At 37.7% G+C, this 16668-nt stretch overlaps 1 protein-coding gene across 1 annotated transcript in view; it reads right to left on the bottom strand.

Annotated features, from left to right (window-relative positions):
- Nucleotides 1-1378: 1378 nt before the first annotated feature.
- LOC309835743 (ATP-binding cassette sub-family C member 4-like) overlaps nucleotides 1379-16668 on the bottom strand; it is a gene marked incomplete at its 5' end in the record, with an annotated part of 121253 nt that continues 105963 nt past the window's right edge. Inside the window, 1 exon segment of the mRNA XM_082675358.1 lies at nucleotides 1379-1766. Within this exon segment, the coding sequence (XP_082531484.1) occupies nucleotides 1680-1766 (87 nt within the window). The 3' untranslated portion in view covers nucleotides 1379-1679.

A 16668-nucleotide genomic window follows, 5' to 3' on the forward strand; every position in this document is an offset into this window, starting at 1 on the left:
GACACGGGTTCAAGCCCTGGTCCGGGAAGATCCCACATGCCACGGAGCAACTAGACCCGTGAGCCACAGCTATGGAACCTGCGCTCTGCAGTCCACGAGCTCACATGCCACAACTAAAGCCCGCGCGCACCTAGAGCCTGTGCTCCGCAGCAAGAGGAGCTGCCACTCTCTGCAACTAGAGAAAGCCTGCACGCAGCAACGAAGACCCAACGCAGCCAAAGTTAAAAATAAATAAATAAATAAAGTTATTAAAAAAAAAAAACTATTATGTTGAACCATATGAAACTGCCATTTTATAAGTTAAAAAAAGGTTGAATGTTAGCAGTTCCACATGGTTCAATCTAATAGAAAAAGTACATTAGCATTTGAAATTTAGAGGACATTATACTTATGATAACTCATGGGTAAAAGATATAATTGAGTTAAATTAGAAATTACCTAATACTAGGGTTATTGATCAGTGCTAAGCACCAAAACTTGTAGGTTGCAGCTAAGGTGGGTCTTAGGAAACAAAAGTATGCTTTATGTACTTAATTTTTAACTTAATTCTTTTTCTAATATAAGTTTCCAGTTTAAGAATTGAGGAAAAAAATCTCAAAATAAATGAAAAGTTGAAGGAAAGAAAGAATAATATAATGAACTAGAAAATGTTTAAAAAACCAGAAAGGATCAATCAAGCCTTAAAAAGCAAAAAAAAAAAAAAAAAACACAATTATAGGTGCTGCAGAGTTTAAACATATAAGATATTGTGAATAAGTTTATGTCAGTCAAGTTCAAAACTCACAGGAGATCCACTCCTAGAGAAATAAATTGTACCAAAAATGACTATAGAAATAACAAACTGAATAGTCCTAAAATAATTACCCAAAATTAACCAGACATTGATGGTTGCACAACACTGTAAATGTGATTAATGACACTGAATTGTATGCTTAAAAATGGTTATATGGCAAATTTTATGTTATATATGTTTTACCACAATAAAAAAAATTAAGATCTTCAGTCTAAAAGACAATCAATCATACATCTGTCCTTCATTATGAAATCCCCTAGAAGGGCTCCTATTTTGAAAAAGTATATTTTCTCTCCCTTCTCTTTTAGAACATATAATATTGTCCTTCTGTATTTTAACCCTATATCTATTTTTTTTTTTTCTGGAGAGGGGATGCCTCTTTCTCATACAATGTCACTTAAACTAAGGTATATTTTTTGTTTTTCCTATTAGTTTTCTCTTACTATTTTAACCAGAGGTCTTTGGGTATGGAACCCAGTTCTGTTAACGGAAGTGGTGAGACAAAATGGCAACTTCACACACGTCAACTAAATAGAATCCCTGATATAATTGGACCAGGGGTATATAATTTGGGGAATAGTAAGAAACATCTGTGACAGCTTTGTCTTGCACCTTAGAAAATGTGCTTTGTCTCTGGAGTCTGTCAAGGCACAAAAACTGGGAGACAGCTTTTATTGGTGGCCTGTACCTCTGATTTAGGTAAGAAAAATAATCCTTTTGTAAGAGCTTAGAATCGTTGGGTGAAGTTGGAGAAAATAATCCAAATAAACGAACATCTTGTATGTGTAAGTATTTGTTGCTGGTGTAAAGAAAGTACAGTGTAGCTTATGCAGAGCAAAAACTATTGGAGAAATACCTTTGGAATAGACTTGACCTCATGGGAGAATCACGGTGCTGACTTAAAAATTGTTAAGGCTGAGGGCTGTCCATTGGAAGCGTTCATAACCACATGGTCACTGTGAGTAATATCTGTCTATGTCATTTTGAAGTGCACCTGAGGGGAAAAAAGACAGAAACAACATGTTTAAAAGTTTTAAAGTCCTCCTCCCTAAGGCAATGCATTTCTAGGTCCACTTCTTTATGTGAAGCAATCATATCACTACTGGAGCCACAATTTAAAAAACCAGGGATGTATTTATTCTATGGAGGAAGTAGCCCCATTAAAACCCTCAATGGGGCTGAGCTTAATACCAAACAACCTGTAGATCCACTTGAGTTCTGATCATTCTGATTCACAGATATGTTTTATCACTATATTAAATTGATAAGCAGAATCATTTTACTGACTCAAAACCTGGAGATATATTAAAAACAGGGTGACAGGCTGGGAAATCTAGTCTGAAAAGGGTTTCTCATTTTCACACATAAAGTGAGCACACCAGATTTGGATGTTAATATCAGGTTGTCATCCCTATATTTTATAAACTTGTACTGACAAGCATTGAAACACTGGCATATATGTATGAAATATGCTGGCATTTAATTTGTGCAGCAGAGCAGTTATAGGGCCTATAGAAATGTGATCTGTGGATGATGGGTCACAGGAATGAAAAGAGAATCAAAAGCTTTAACAAAGACTCAACCAAGCAACTTCGAAAAAGAAAGATGATACCAAATAATAAGACAGGTCTTTGCCAGGCCTTTGAGTTCTTGAATTCTACCAATTTCTAGCTGAACTGGAAGAAATAAAGGTTTTCTGCTAAATGTATAATCAGAACATAAAGGAAATGAAATGCTGTCAAGTTTCTCTGTTCCACAATCATCGGTTTTTAGTAGCTGTAGTGTATCTCAGTTCCTTGACAGATGTGCAGAACAAAATGAAATAATGTCAGGGTTTGTGAGCTGTTATCTCAAAATGTATTTCTTTGAGAAAGGACTTCAAATGTCATTTTTTTCCCCCAAAGAAGAATGTGAAATGTTTTGAGTTCTTTATAACAGAAAATGTACCATCTATCTGAGGCTGACTTGTGTCAGGATCTGGGTTGCCTAAACATAGGATTATGGATCTATTTTATGAAACCTGGGACCAAATACATTTGTGGGTGCTGTCAACAAAGTTATCACGAGAGATAATGGACATCACACATGAAATAGAAAAGCACTGAGACACCTACCTTCATATCAAGTGTACTTTCTTTTTCTCTTGTTGCTTGCATACTTGCTACCCGCCTCCAAACAGCACTGAATATGAAATGCTATATATTAAAATGTCTCTTAAGTTAAGCAGAAAAATAAGAAATTCTCCAAGAATGCGTGGACCCCACTGGGTGAAATCTGAGGCTATTTCCATTATAATGCAAGAATTTAAAAAAATAAGGCCTTTGGGGGGAGGCTAATTGCATATGATCTCTCTCCTCCATTTTTTAAAGCTAGCCATATTTTGTGTGGTTATCTATTATGTACTCTCTTGGTGAAACTAATAACAGCCAAAAGACAAATGGAAATACTTTTAACTTTCTACTGCTTGACGGTCCTCCCAAAATCACCTAGTTCCTTTCCCCATAACTCTTCTCAATGTAATTTTTTAAAAGAAAAAAATTTTTTAATTTATTTATTTTTGCCCGTGTTGGGTCTTTGTTGCTGCACACAGGCTTTCTCTAGTTGCCGCGAGCAGTGGCTACTCTTTGTTGCAGTGTGCGGGCTTTCTTATTGCAGTGGCTTCTCTTGTTGCAGAGCACGGGCTTCAGTAGTTGTGGCACATGGGCTTAGTTGCTCTGCGGCATGTGGGATCTTCCCAGACCAGGGCTCGAACCCGTCTCCCCTACATTAGCAGGTGGGCTCGTAACCACTGCGCCACCAGGGAAGCCCAGAAAATGTTATTACTAGCACCTTTTAACCAAAATGGCCTTTGCTTCATGGTCTGCAATAATTGAAACCAAATACTGAAAACAAGCTTTCTGTGTATAAAAGCCTTGATTTGACCCTTCTCTTTCTCATGGTGTAGACTGCACTCTGGCTGACAGCAGAAGTGAAAGAAGGTGTCTTTTTCATAGGGTGGGTTATGAAGAGGGTCGAGATGACTGAACGCTTGTTAGCAGAGTCCTTGTGTATGGGCTGAGCCTGAATGGAGAGGCCCAATCTCACCTCTTTCTCTCTTCTGGAACCACTGCTGACCCTGGAAAAATCATTTAAGCTTTCTGTGCACGGGCTACTGCATTTGTGAAATGAGACAATGACCTACCTCATAGGAACTAAGTGATGGCCACAAACTGCAGGTTTAAAACATGCTGAGCTAAGTGTTGGTTGTGATTATGATGCTGCTCAAGAGACGTGGCCCCTTAGTCCATGGAAAGTAGCAGCATCAGTCAGATTGATGAAAACAGAACATCTCAGAGGCCTTTTGTGAATCTTGTAGTTTTATCTTAAAAGAAGCCCAGTTGAGACACATTTAGCTCAGTGAACATGGTAACCTGGGTGGCAGAAAAGTGGTTAAAAAAATTACTGTTTCTAATCTGTGACTTTGAGAAGTTACCTAGGTTCTTCTGCCTCAGTTTCTCCATCTGAGGGATAATAATTCCAGCTCAGAATGGTCGTGAAGATTAAAAGAGATAATGCCAAAAATATTCAATTTATGGTAAGCAGAACATAAGACCAGTGAGTGGTGTGTTTCTTGGCCCTCTTCCCCTTCTTCTCTCAGGCGTGGTTCATTGTAGTTCCTCCAGTGTAGGTTAAAACAGTCTAGTACTTAAACTCCAGCTTGTAAATAAAACCACCATCATGGAATTAGATCTTACTAAGAGCAACAGAGCAATAAAAGCTCACCTGCATGGATAAAAGCCAGCAATCAGTGCTTCAGTATATGTAGAATTCTGGCTCAAGACTATACGTTCATTCTCCCTGAACTGCATGGCCGTAGTTCGATCCCAGTAACCCTCAAACTCCTCATCTTGAAAGGTCTAACTTTGTGTACATACTGGCAGGTATATTACCAAAGTTAAAGACTGCTGGAGAGTTAGAAAGAATTTTTGCTTTTAACTTAATGGAACAATGAATATTTTTTCTCCTTATCCTTTCAGAAATCACCCTGAACAGCAAGGATATTGGGAGATAAAAAATAAGCCCAATCTTTGACGAAATCAGGAGTCATTTGAAATTCCAAGTGACAAAATATCTGGACAGGCTACATTAAGCAACTGGATCCAGTGGGCTGTGGCATGACAGAGATGGTACGTAAGGGTAGCAGATCATAGCTCTCCGACTAAGGGGCAAATGCCAGTGAGGAATCATATAGAATCAATATCTTTGCCTGAAGCATGTAGATTGGTGAGGTCCTAGGAGAAGAGAGATTTTGAAATGCAGGCACCGTTGACTGCCCATCTCTGCAGGCTAGGGAGGAATACAGGCTAAATGAATAGGTGTTCTCGATTTCTCTCACTTGCTTATTTTTTCTCTCTAGGCCATGTGGAACTTCTGTGTTAAGCACAGAATTCCCTTTAGTCTCAAATGATGCCCTAGCCACAACTATCCCACAGATATATGGTCTAAAAAAAACTCAATTCAAAGGTGAGTAGTAGGAATAACAGTAATAAAAAAGTAGTATAGGATCTGTAAAATACACAAACAAAAATGAAGACAAGGAGTAACATGAGCATATGATGGATGAGAAAATACTGAAAAGATGAAAATTATAAAAAAATATAACAATACATTCAAAGAAAATGTAGTAGAACAGTCAACCTGTGGACATCCAAGAGTACAGGAAAACATGGCACAGCAACAATGATGAAACATGAGTTGACAGAGGCTGAAAGTGAAATGGAAGAGAAAAATGAAAACATCAAAGAAATGATCATTCTAAAAGGCAGCATGAAGATTAGTCACTGCTGAAAAAACAACATGAGACATGGAGGATAGGATTGAGAAAGCAAGGCAAATAACTGTAAATTAATGAAAAATTTAAAACGATTAAGGAGATAATAGCTTTATAAAATAGACAAAGGACAGCAACATATACATTATAGATTGCTGTAAAGAGGAGAGTCTAATCAAATAAATTCAAAGATGTAATTCAAGCAAATGCTTAGAAATAAAAGACTTGAATCTAGAGGTCAAGAGTGCATGATGTCCTAGGAAAAACTAATGACCTTCAAAATACAGAAAGAATCCTTTAAGAATCCAGGAAAGAAGATCAAGTTTTATCACATTAGAGCTGCAGCAGGTAAATATTTCATACAGTTAACCCTTGAGCAACATAGAGGTTGGGGTGCTGATCCTCTAGACACTCTGTATATAACACTGCAGCCACCCTCCATATCTACAGATTGAACCAACTGTGGATCATGTAGTACTGCAGTACAAATTTTTAAAAAGGTGAATACAAGTTACCTGTGCAGTTCAAACCTGTACTGTTCAAGGGTTAACTATATTTACAATAAGTCAGGGATTCTAACTCCAATGCACTAGATGATATAGAGCCTTGTTTTCAAACTTTTATTTGTACTGCCACCCACAGTAGTAAATACATTTAAATTTACATTGAGTACCAGTACAGATTTCACTGTCTATATTTATATTCATCTATCCTGAAAGGAATTTAATGAAATATTTACTATTGCTAGGAAAGGTACATTGCTATTCTTCGTCCATTCCATTCTTTTCTATTTAATTTCTTAAAACATGCTGGTCATGACTGACTAAATGGATTTCACAGGCCCACTAAGGACTCACAACCCAAACTTAAAAACAGTATACAAGGAACAAACGGAACAAACTTTAGTCAACTAGAGATGCAAAAAGTATCATTTAACACAGGTAAGTAAAATAATAGAGGTTTAAGTATTTTTAAAGATTTGAAGGTAAACAGTAGAAGAAAAACCATTTAAACACTAAAATTTGTTGGTAGAATGGAGAAATGGAGAAAGGTTTATAATGTGAAGTCAATAATAAGGAAATAAAGTATTCCTGGAAGAAATTAAAGCAACACACAAAATAATGAACAAAAAAACAAAAATTACAGACTACAAAATAAAAGGTTTTTTAAAAAACTGAAAGCATAACAGAACTAAGATAAAACATACCCCTAAGGGCTAAGATTAAATCTCAGAGCTAAACCTAACTATAATACTTGCCATTGCAGGAGACACATCTACAATCTGATATCAAAAGACAATCAAAGACATATCAGGCGGGCTTCCCTGGTGGTGCAGTGGTTGAGAGTCTGCCTGCAGATGCAGGGGATGCGGGTTCGTGCCCCGGTCCGGGAGGATCCCACGTGCCGCGGAGCGGCTGGGCCCGTGAGCCGTGGCCGCTGAGCCTGCACGTCCGGAGCCTGTGCTGGCAGGCTGTGGCACATGGGCTAAGTTGCTAACTTAAGTTGCTAACTTAAGTTGCTAACTAAGCCCATGTGCCACGTGGCTGCTGAGCCTGCACGTCCAGAGCCTGTGCTGGCAGGCAACGGAAGAGGCCACAGCAGTGAGAGGCCCGCGTACCGCAAAAAAAAAAAAGACATATCAGGCAAATGAAAACTGGGGACTTAATTTCACTTTTGAACCACGTTGGATTCATTAAATGAATCAAAGAAAGGCACTTGAGTGTTGTATGAAAGGAGTGTTGTATGAAAGAAGAGAAGGTTAGCACTCCCCTTGACAAGGATGGAAGAGGTCCTTGGACCTGACAACATGCAAATGGTTAAGGCATTGCCACCTGCTTCAGGGCATCTAACTGTCATTTTTTGTAAATTTAAGAAAACTGAAATCATATCCAGCATCGTTTCTGATCACAACACTATGAGATTAGAAATCAATGACAGAAAAGAAAATGTATAAAACACAAACACGTGGAGGCTAAACAATATGTTACTAAACAACCAATGGATCACTGAAGAAATCAAAGAGGAAGTCAAAAAATACCTAGAGAAAAATGAAAACACAAGCCAAAACCTATGGGCTGCAGCAAATGCAGTTTGAAGAGGGAAGTTTATTTGAAAAACCTCAAATAAACAACCTAACCTTACACCTAAAGTAACTAGAGAAAGAACAACAAACAAAACCCAAATTAGTAGAAAGAAAGAAAGAAAGAAAGATCAGAGCAGAAATAAATGAAGTAGAGACGAAGAAAACCAGAAAAGACCAATGAAAGTAAAAGCTGGTTCTTTGAAAAGAGAAAGTTGAAAAACCTTAAGCCAAACTCATTAAGAAAAAAGGGAGAGGGCTCAAATCAATAAAATTAGAATGAAAAAGAAGTTACAACTGACACCACAGAAATACAAAGGAGCATAAGAAACTACTACAAGCAACTCTATGCCAATAAAATGGACAACCTGGAAGAAATGGACAAATTCTTAGAAAGGTACAACCTTCCAAGACTGAACGAGGAAGAAATAGAAAATATGAACAGACCAATCACAAGTACTAAATTGAAGCAGTGATTTTAAAACTTCAAACAAAAACTCCAGGACAAGATGGCTTCACAAGAGAATTATATCAAACATTTAGAGAATTAACACCTATCTTTCTGAAACTCTTCCAAAAAACTGCAGAGGGAGGAACACTCCCAAATTCGTTCTATGAGGCCATCATCACCCTGATTCCAAAACCAGACAAAGAATACCACAAAAAAAGAAAATTACAGGCTATATCTCTGATGAACATTGATGCAACAATCCTCAACAAAATACTAGCAGACCAAATCCAACAACACATTAAAAGGATCATACACCATGATCAAGTGGGATTTATCCCAGGGATGCAACGATTCTTCAGTATTCACAAATCAATAAGTGTGATACACTGAGGAGTAAAAACCATATGATCATCTCTAGAGATGCAGAAAAAGCTTTTGACAAAATTCAACACCCATTTATGATAAAAACTCCAGAAAGTGGGCATAGAGGGAAGCTGCCTTAACATAATAAAGGCCATATATGACAAACCCACAGCTAACAACATACTCAATGGTGAAAAGCTGAAAGCATTCCCTCTAAGATCAGGACAAGACAAGGATGTCCACTCTTACCTTTATTCAACATAGATTTGGAAGTCCTAACCATGGCAATCAGAAGAAAAAGAAAGAAAAGGAATCCAAATTGGAAAGAAGTAAAACTGGCACTGTTTGCAGATGACAAAATACTATACATAGAAAATTCTAAAGATGCCACCAGAAAACTACTAGAACTCATCCATGAATTCCTTAACACAGGATACTAAAGTAACACACAGAAATGTCTTGCATTCCTATATACTAACAAAAAATCAGAGAAATTAAGGAAACAACCCTATTTATCATTGCATCAAAAAGAATAAAATACCTAGAAATAAACCTACCTAAGGAGACAAAAGACTGGTACTCTGAAAACTATAAGACACTGGTGAAAGAAATCGAAGGTGACACAAACAGATGGAAATATATACCGTGTTCCTGGATTGGAAAAATCAATATTGTCAACATGACTACACTACCCAAGGCAATCTACAGATTCAGTGCAATCCCTATCAAATCACCAATGATAACTTTTCACAGAACTAGAACCAAAGAATTTTTAAATTTGTATGGAAACACAGAAGACCCTGAATAGCCAAAGCAATCCTGAGAAAGAAAAATGGAGCTGGAGGAATCACGCTCCCTGACTTCAGACTATACTGCAAAGCTACAGTCATCAAAACCGTATGGTACTGGTGCACAAACAGAAATATAGATCAATGGAACAGGATAGAAAGCCTAGAAATAAATCCACACACCTATAGTTTTGTCAATTAACCTATGAGAAAGGAGGCAAGACTGTACAATGGAGAAAAGACAGTCTCTTTAATTCGGTGGTGCTGGGAAAACTGGACAGCTACATGTAAGAGAATGAAATTAGAGCATTCTCAAACACCATACACACAAAAAAATGTAAGGCTATAAACTCTTAGAGGAAAACATAGGCAGAACTCTGACATAAATTGCAGAAATGTCTTTTTTGATCCACTCCCTAGAGTAATGAAAATAAAAACAAAAATATGCAAATGGGACCTAATTAAACTTAGAAGCTTTGTACAGCAAAGGAAACAATAAACAAAATGAAAAGACAACCTACAGACTGGGAGAAGATATTTGCAAATGATGTGATGACCAACAAGGTATTAATTTCCAAAATATACAAACAGTTCATATAGCTCAGTATCAAAAAAAGAAAAAAACCCAAACAACCCAATCAAAAAGTGGGTAGAAGACCTAAATAGACATTTCTCCAAAGAAGACACACAGATGACCATAAAGCATGTGAAAAGATGCTCAACATCACTAATTATCAGAGAAATGCAAATCAAAACTACAATGAAGTATCACCTCACACTGGTCAGAATGGACATAATCAGAAAGCCTAAAACAATAAATGCTGGCAAGGGTGTGGAGGAAAGGGAACCCTACTACCCTATTGGTAGGAATGTAAATTGGTACAACCACTATGGGGAACAGTATGGAAGTTCCTTATAAAACTAAAAATAGAACTACTATATTATCCAGGAATCCCATTCCTGGGCATATATTTGGAGAAAACCATGGTTCAAAAGGATACATACACCCTAATGTTCATTGCAGCATTACTTACAATAGCCAAGACATGGAAGCACCTAAATGTCCTTTGACAGATGAATGGATAAAGAAGACATGGCATATATACACAATGGAATATTACTCAGCCATAAAAAGAAATAAATAATGCCCATCTGCAGCAACATGTGTGGACCTAGAGATTATCATACTAAGTGAAGTAAGTCAGACAAAAAAAGACAAATATCCTGTGATATCACTTACATGTGGAATCTTAAAAACATAATACAAATGAAGTTAGTTACAATACATAAATAGACTCACAGACATAGAAAACAAACTATTGGTTACCAAAGGGGAAACGTCGGGGGAGGAGGGATAAATCAGGAGCTTGGGATTAACATACACTCACTTCTATATGTAAAATTTTGGGCTGGCCAAAAAAATTCCTTCAGTTTTTAAGTAAAAATAAGACATTTTCTCCAAGAACTTCATTGAAAATTACTCACCGTTTTGTTCCACTACTTTCTGCCTTTTTTCAGGTAACTTCATAATTCCATCTTCCCCAAACTTATTGTCTGAGGAAAGAACTGTTCCAGGTACCTTTTATAGTCTTCCAGGGAACTGAAACTTTCTCCATTACGAGAATTTTGTAAAGACCGAAATAAATGGAAATCAGAAGATGCAATGTCTGGTGAATATGGCAGATGAATCAGAACTTCCCAGCCAAGCTGTAATGGTTTTTGCCTGGTCATCAAAAAAACATGCAGTCTTGCATTATCCTGATGGAAGATTATGCATTTTCTGTTGACTAATTCCAGATGCTTTTCGTCAAGTGCTGCTTTCAGTTGGTCTCATTGGGAGCAGTGTTGCAGCAAAACCAGAAATGAGTAAATGGCCTTAGGCACATACCAGCCAAACAGGCCTGCAAGAGTTAAGCAGTCTTGGTTAGTCTTTAGCTGTTACTACTAACACACACTTGTAGCTAGACTTGTCCTTCACAAAGCTAAACAAAGCCAATTACTCTCTGACTCCATATGAATTATACTCTGCACCTGGCATTCTTCTCCCCCTACACTCCCCTGTAGCATTCTGCATTTCAAAAACAAGGTTATGGCTGATAACTTCAGGGACACCCGACCTGGTTGCTGAGCCACCTGATGCCAGCTTTTGGCCATAAATTTGCAGAAGAAGGAAATGCAAGACCTTCATTAGTTTGAGCCTTATCACCTACCCCAGACCATGGAGTCTTAGCCTATAAAACCTTTCCCTATTCCCCAGGGATGGGGGGGGCCACAGTTCTTGAGGTGGTAGCCTGCTGTGTCCTCTCTTTGCCTGGTAAAGAATAAAAGCTACTTTTTCTTGTTCTGCTAAAATTTCTCTTTGTATTTTTTTTTGGCATTGGTGAACAGAGAGCCAAGATTGTGGCATCAGCCGAACTTGCTGGAATTAATCGTTGGATTTCTGGAAGGAGCTCATAATAGAAGACTCCCTTCCAATCCCACTATATACACAACATCACCTTCTTTGGATGAAGACCACCGGTGCCTTTGGTGTGGTTGGTGGTGGTTCATTTCAACTGCCCTACAATCTCTTCTGTTCCACATTACTGTACAGTATCCACTTTTCATCTCCCGTCACAATTTGTTTTAAAAACGGACCGTTTACATTAGTTTCAGTAGAGAATTACACGTGGAAATATGGTCAAGAAAGTTTTTTGTGCTTAATGTATGTGGAAACCAAACATCAAAGCGATTAACATAACCAAGCTGGTGCAAATGATTTTCAGTGCTTGATCTGGATATTTTGAGTATGTCGTCTATCTCCTGCATGGTATAACGTTGATTTTTCTCAATTAATGTCTTGATTTGATTGCTATCAACTTAAACTGGTCTACCCAACCGTGGAGCATCATCTAGCAAGAAATCTCCAGCATGAAACTTCACAAACCACTTTTGATACATTCAGTCACAGCACCTTCTCCATACACTGCACAAATGTTTTTCTGCATTTCAATTGCGCTTTTACCTTTCTTGAAATAATAAAGCATAATATGCCAAAAATGTTGCTTTTTTCTTCAATCTTCAATATTAAAATAGCTACACAAAAATTCACCAATTTTAAGTTTTTTAAATGCACGCTGATGTGACAGCTGTCACAATACAATGTAACAAAATTGTTTTGAATGAAGTTAAAGACAACTAAGTACTACTAGAGCTGACTTACGGAAAAAACTGAAGGAACGTTTTGGCCAACCCAACAGATAACCAACAAGGACCTACTGAATAGCACAGGGAAATCTACTCAATATTCTGTGATAACCTATATGAGAAAAGAATCTGAAAAAGAATGAATATATGTATAACTGAATCACTTTGCTGTGCACCCTGAAAGTAATACAGCATTGTAAATCAACTATACTCCAATAAAATTTAAAACAAAACAAAACAAAAAAAGGCACTTTAGTAGAAAATGTAATTCATAGTGAAAAACCTAAGTCATGAATATCCAGGGACTGAAAATTTATAGCACTGAAATTAATCAAAACAAATTACAAGAACTATAAAATGGAACTTGGTACAGTATGAGACTAATTCACTTCTCTAGGTCCAAGTCACATCAAATGGACCAAAATAAATAAGAATAGAGAAAACCTAAATAATTAATAAAACCACTATAATTAAAAATTAAACTCTATACCTTAAATAGCCAATAGTCCATCTTTTTAAATGCCGAAAGAACATTCACAAAAAAATTACCTATAAACTAGAACTTAAAATACTATTAAACACTGTTTCTGGGTGGAAATGGTATAGAGGACTTTTTTTTTTAATCATAAGGCAATGAAATGAGTAAACTAGAAAACATACAAACAAAAAAATCCTCTATCCACAGGAAATTTTAAAGATCTCTTTCTCAAATAATTCTTAGGCCTAAGAGAAAATGACAACAAAATTGCAGAATCTATAAATAAAAACCTAACTATGATGAAAGCACTACACACCAGAACCTATGGGATATAGCTAGAACAGTATTCAGAGAAAAGTTCACAGCCTTAAAATATTTATATTAATAAAAAAGAAAGAAAACAAACGTATTCAAGAAGTAAGAAGAAACAACAAAATAAACCAAAGGAAGGAAGGAATGATTAAAGATGAAATGCAGAAAGTGATAAATTATCAAAAAGAATACAAGTAGTAAGTGAATGTGAGAGTTCCTTCTTTGGGGGAGAAAACATAAAACTGTAACAGTTCATTAGAAGGGAAAATGAGGGCTTCCCTGGTGGCGCAGTGGTAGAGAGTCCGCCTGCCGATGCAGGGGACATGGGTTCATGCCCCGGTCTGGGAGGATCCCACATGCCGCGGAGCGGCTGGGCCTGTGAGCCATGGCCGCTGAGCCTGCGCGTCCGGAGCCTGTGCTCCGCAACGCGAGAGGCCACAGCAGTGAAAGGCCCGCGTACCGCCAAAAAAAAAAAAAGGAAAATGAGGAGTAGGGAATGGAGAGAGCATAAATACTATCTAGCCATTAAAAACAATGAAGTAACTATGTATTAATATAATCTGAGATATTTAAATGAAAAATCAAGGAACAACTATCATTTGCACTTAAAAACAAGGAAGGCCACATATGCACAAGTTCTTACTGATGCACAGAACATGTCAACAGAACAGTCAGCAATTGTGCTGGGGCTCCATCCTGGGGGAGGAGCTGTGTGATGACAGGAGTCGCAGAGTGACTTATTCATAAATTTTAAAAACCTATTTAAAAAAGTAAAGTTTTTACATAAAAATGGAATCTAAAAAAAAAAAAGTGGTTCTAATGAACCTAGGGGCAGGACAGGAATAAAGACGCAGATGTAGAGAATGGATTTGAGGATGGGGAAGGGGAGGGGGAAGGGGAAGCTGGGACGAAGTGATAGAGTGGCATGGACGTATATACACTACCAAGTGTAAAATAGATAGCTAGTGGGAAGCAGCTGCATTGCACAGGGAGATCAGCTCAGTGCTTTGTGACCACATAGAGGGGTTGGATAGGGAGGGTGGGAGGGAGATGCAAGAGGAAGGGGATGTGGGGATATATGTATACATATAGCTGATTCACTTTGTTATACAGCAGAAAACAACGTTGTAGAGCAATCATACTCCAATAAAGATTAAAAAAACCAACTCTAACAATGTAGACTCTTAAATATAGTATATAAGTTGTGATAAAATATTTTTATACTTTTCATCTTAAAATCACAAGTGTAAATTAGTAACTAGATATTTTAAATTGTATTCACTATTCCAATATGCCAAATTCTCTTAAACATGACAAATGTATGAAATAAAAAATGTACAGATTTTTTTTAAAAAGTAAAGTTTTTGAATTTTGTAGCATTAGGTATATCATTTGTTTAAAAACTGATTATTAAAAATAATACATTTTAATTATTTAGAGTCTCTAAAGCTACTTAAAAGAACTGTGGATGCATTTTTTTATTATTATTGGGAGGGAAGGGTTTAGTCTATAGCCTTTTAAAAAATCCCATAAAACGCTCTATATTCTCAAAGCACTTAGGCATCTGCTATCTCATCTGAAAGCACTTAGGCATCTGCTATCTCATCTGATCCCTGTAATAAGTGTGAAGAAGCTAAGCAGTGCTGTAATCCCTGCACTGCATACAGGTGAGGACCCTGAGGCTCAGAGACCTTGGGGGACATAAGGCCACATCGCTGCTAAGTGCCTCCTGCAGCCTATTCAAACTGGTCCAGGCTCCTAGGATATTAGGATTTCATAACTTTTGGGTTGTATCTAGTGATTTCATGAGTAGATAAAATGACACCTCTGTTACACACTGGGAACAAAGAAACTTCCAAAAAACCTCAGTCATGTCTGCTTCATCACAGAAGAAACTGAATGACAGGCATTCATCCTTTGTTATGGGCTGAGTCCTGTCACCTTCTATTTTATATGTTGAAGTCCTAACCCCCAGTACCTCAGAATGTGACTGTATTTATTTATTTATTTTAACATCTTTATTGGGGTTTCTGCTTTATAACAAAGTGAATCAGTTATACATATACATATGTTCCCATATCTCTTCCCTCTTGCGTCTCCCTCCCTCCCAACCTCCCTATCCCACCCCTCCAGGCGGTCACAAAGCACCGAACCGATATCCCTGTGCCATGCGGCTGCTTCCCACTAGCTATCTACCTTACGTTTGTTAGTGTATATATATCCATGCCTCTCTCCGTGACTGTATTTAGAGACAGGATCTTTAAAGAGGCAAATAAGTTAAAGTGAAGTCATATACATGGGCCCTAATCTAATATGACTGGTGTCCTTATAGGAAGAGATTAGGACACAGGCACACAGACGGATGACCATGCAAAGACACAGAGAGAAGACAGCACCTCCCAGCCAAGGAGAGAGGCCTCAGAGGAAAACAACCCTACCAACACTTTAACTTCAGACTTCCAACCTCCAGAGCTGTGAGGAAATAAATGTCCATTGTTTAAGTTGCATACTATGTGGTCCTTGTATGGCAGCCCTAGCAAACTAATGCATCATTCAGCTTTATGTATCTAAAAAGTACTTTCTCTGCGATTTCACGGATCATCTAAAAGGGTAAATCAGACTGATTCAGCTTGCCTGCACCAATGTTTTCAGAGAAGCAACTATGGGGTCAAGAAAACGTGGCTTGGAAGCACCTCTCCCCAGATGTTTTCTTTTCAAACGAATGAATTCTGTTTTGTTAGAGTGAAAAGCTTGACTTAGGCTAGTCCTCCCTGTGTTACAGCTCTGAACAGTGCATTGATATCTGATGCTTGCACGTTTAAAAAGTTGACAGTCTGACAGGTTGTTCTCCTAAGAAGACTGAGCATATGCAGAAATAATGTCAAGAGGATATTCAACTAGGATGGGAATCAAGGTACGTATTTCCTTATGTCTTTCTGTAGAGGTGACCTGAGCCAGTGGCAGGACTGAAATCCAAGAGTGATGTTCTGCCACCCTGTGAACTTGGGTGACTGGCCCGCCTTGGCTACCACATGAAAGAAGCAGCGTTCTCAGGCTTGACACAGAGCAGAGTGCCTAGAGCGGAACTCAGCCTCCCCCACCAATTCACCCCCTGCGCTCCCTGGACCAGTTCTGTGACCTTAGGTGAGCCCTGGACCCAGTCTCCTCATCCATGACCTGGGATAAAAGACCATGATGAGGATTAAGTGCAATCATACATGTGAGAAGAACGTACAATAAATTATAAAGAACTATACAAATGTAACTTAACATTAATCTTGTTAAAGTAGGTGCAGGATTACTAAATCAGGAATCACAGGATTTCTAATTCTGTGACCTATCCCTGCTTTTGTATTTATGTTACAGTTGATTTAAAACATATACTGAAAGAACAGATTTCTAATTGT

The sequence above is a fragment of the Grampus griseus genome, assembly GCF_964374135.1.
Source record: "Grampus griseus genome assembly, chromosome: 18".
Lineage (NCBI taxonomy): Eukaryota > Metazoa > Chordata > Mammalia > Artiodactyla > Delphinidae > Grampus > Grampus griseus.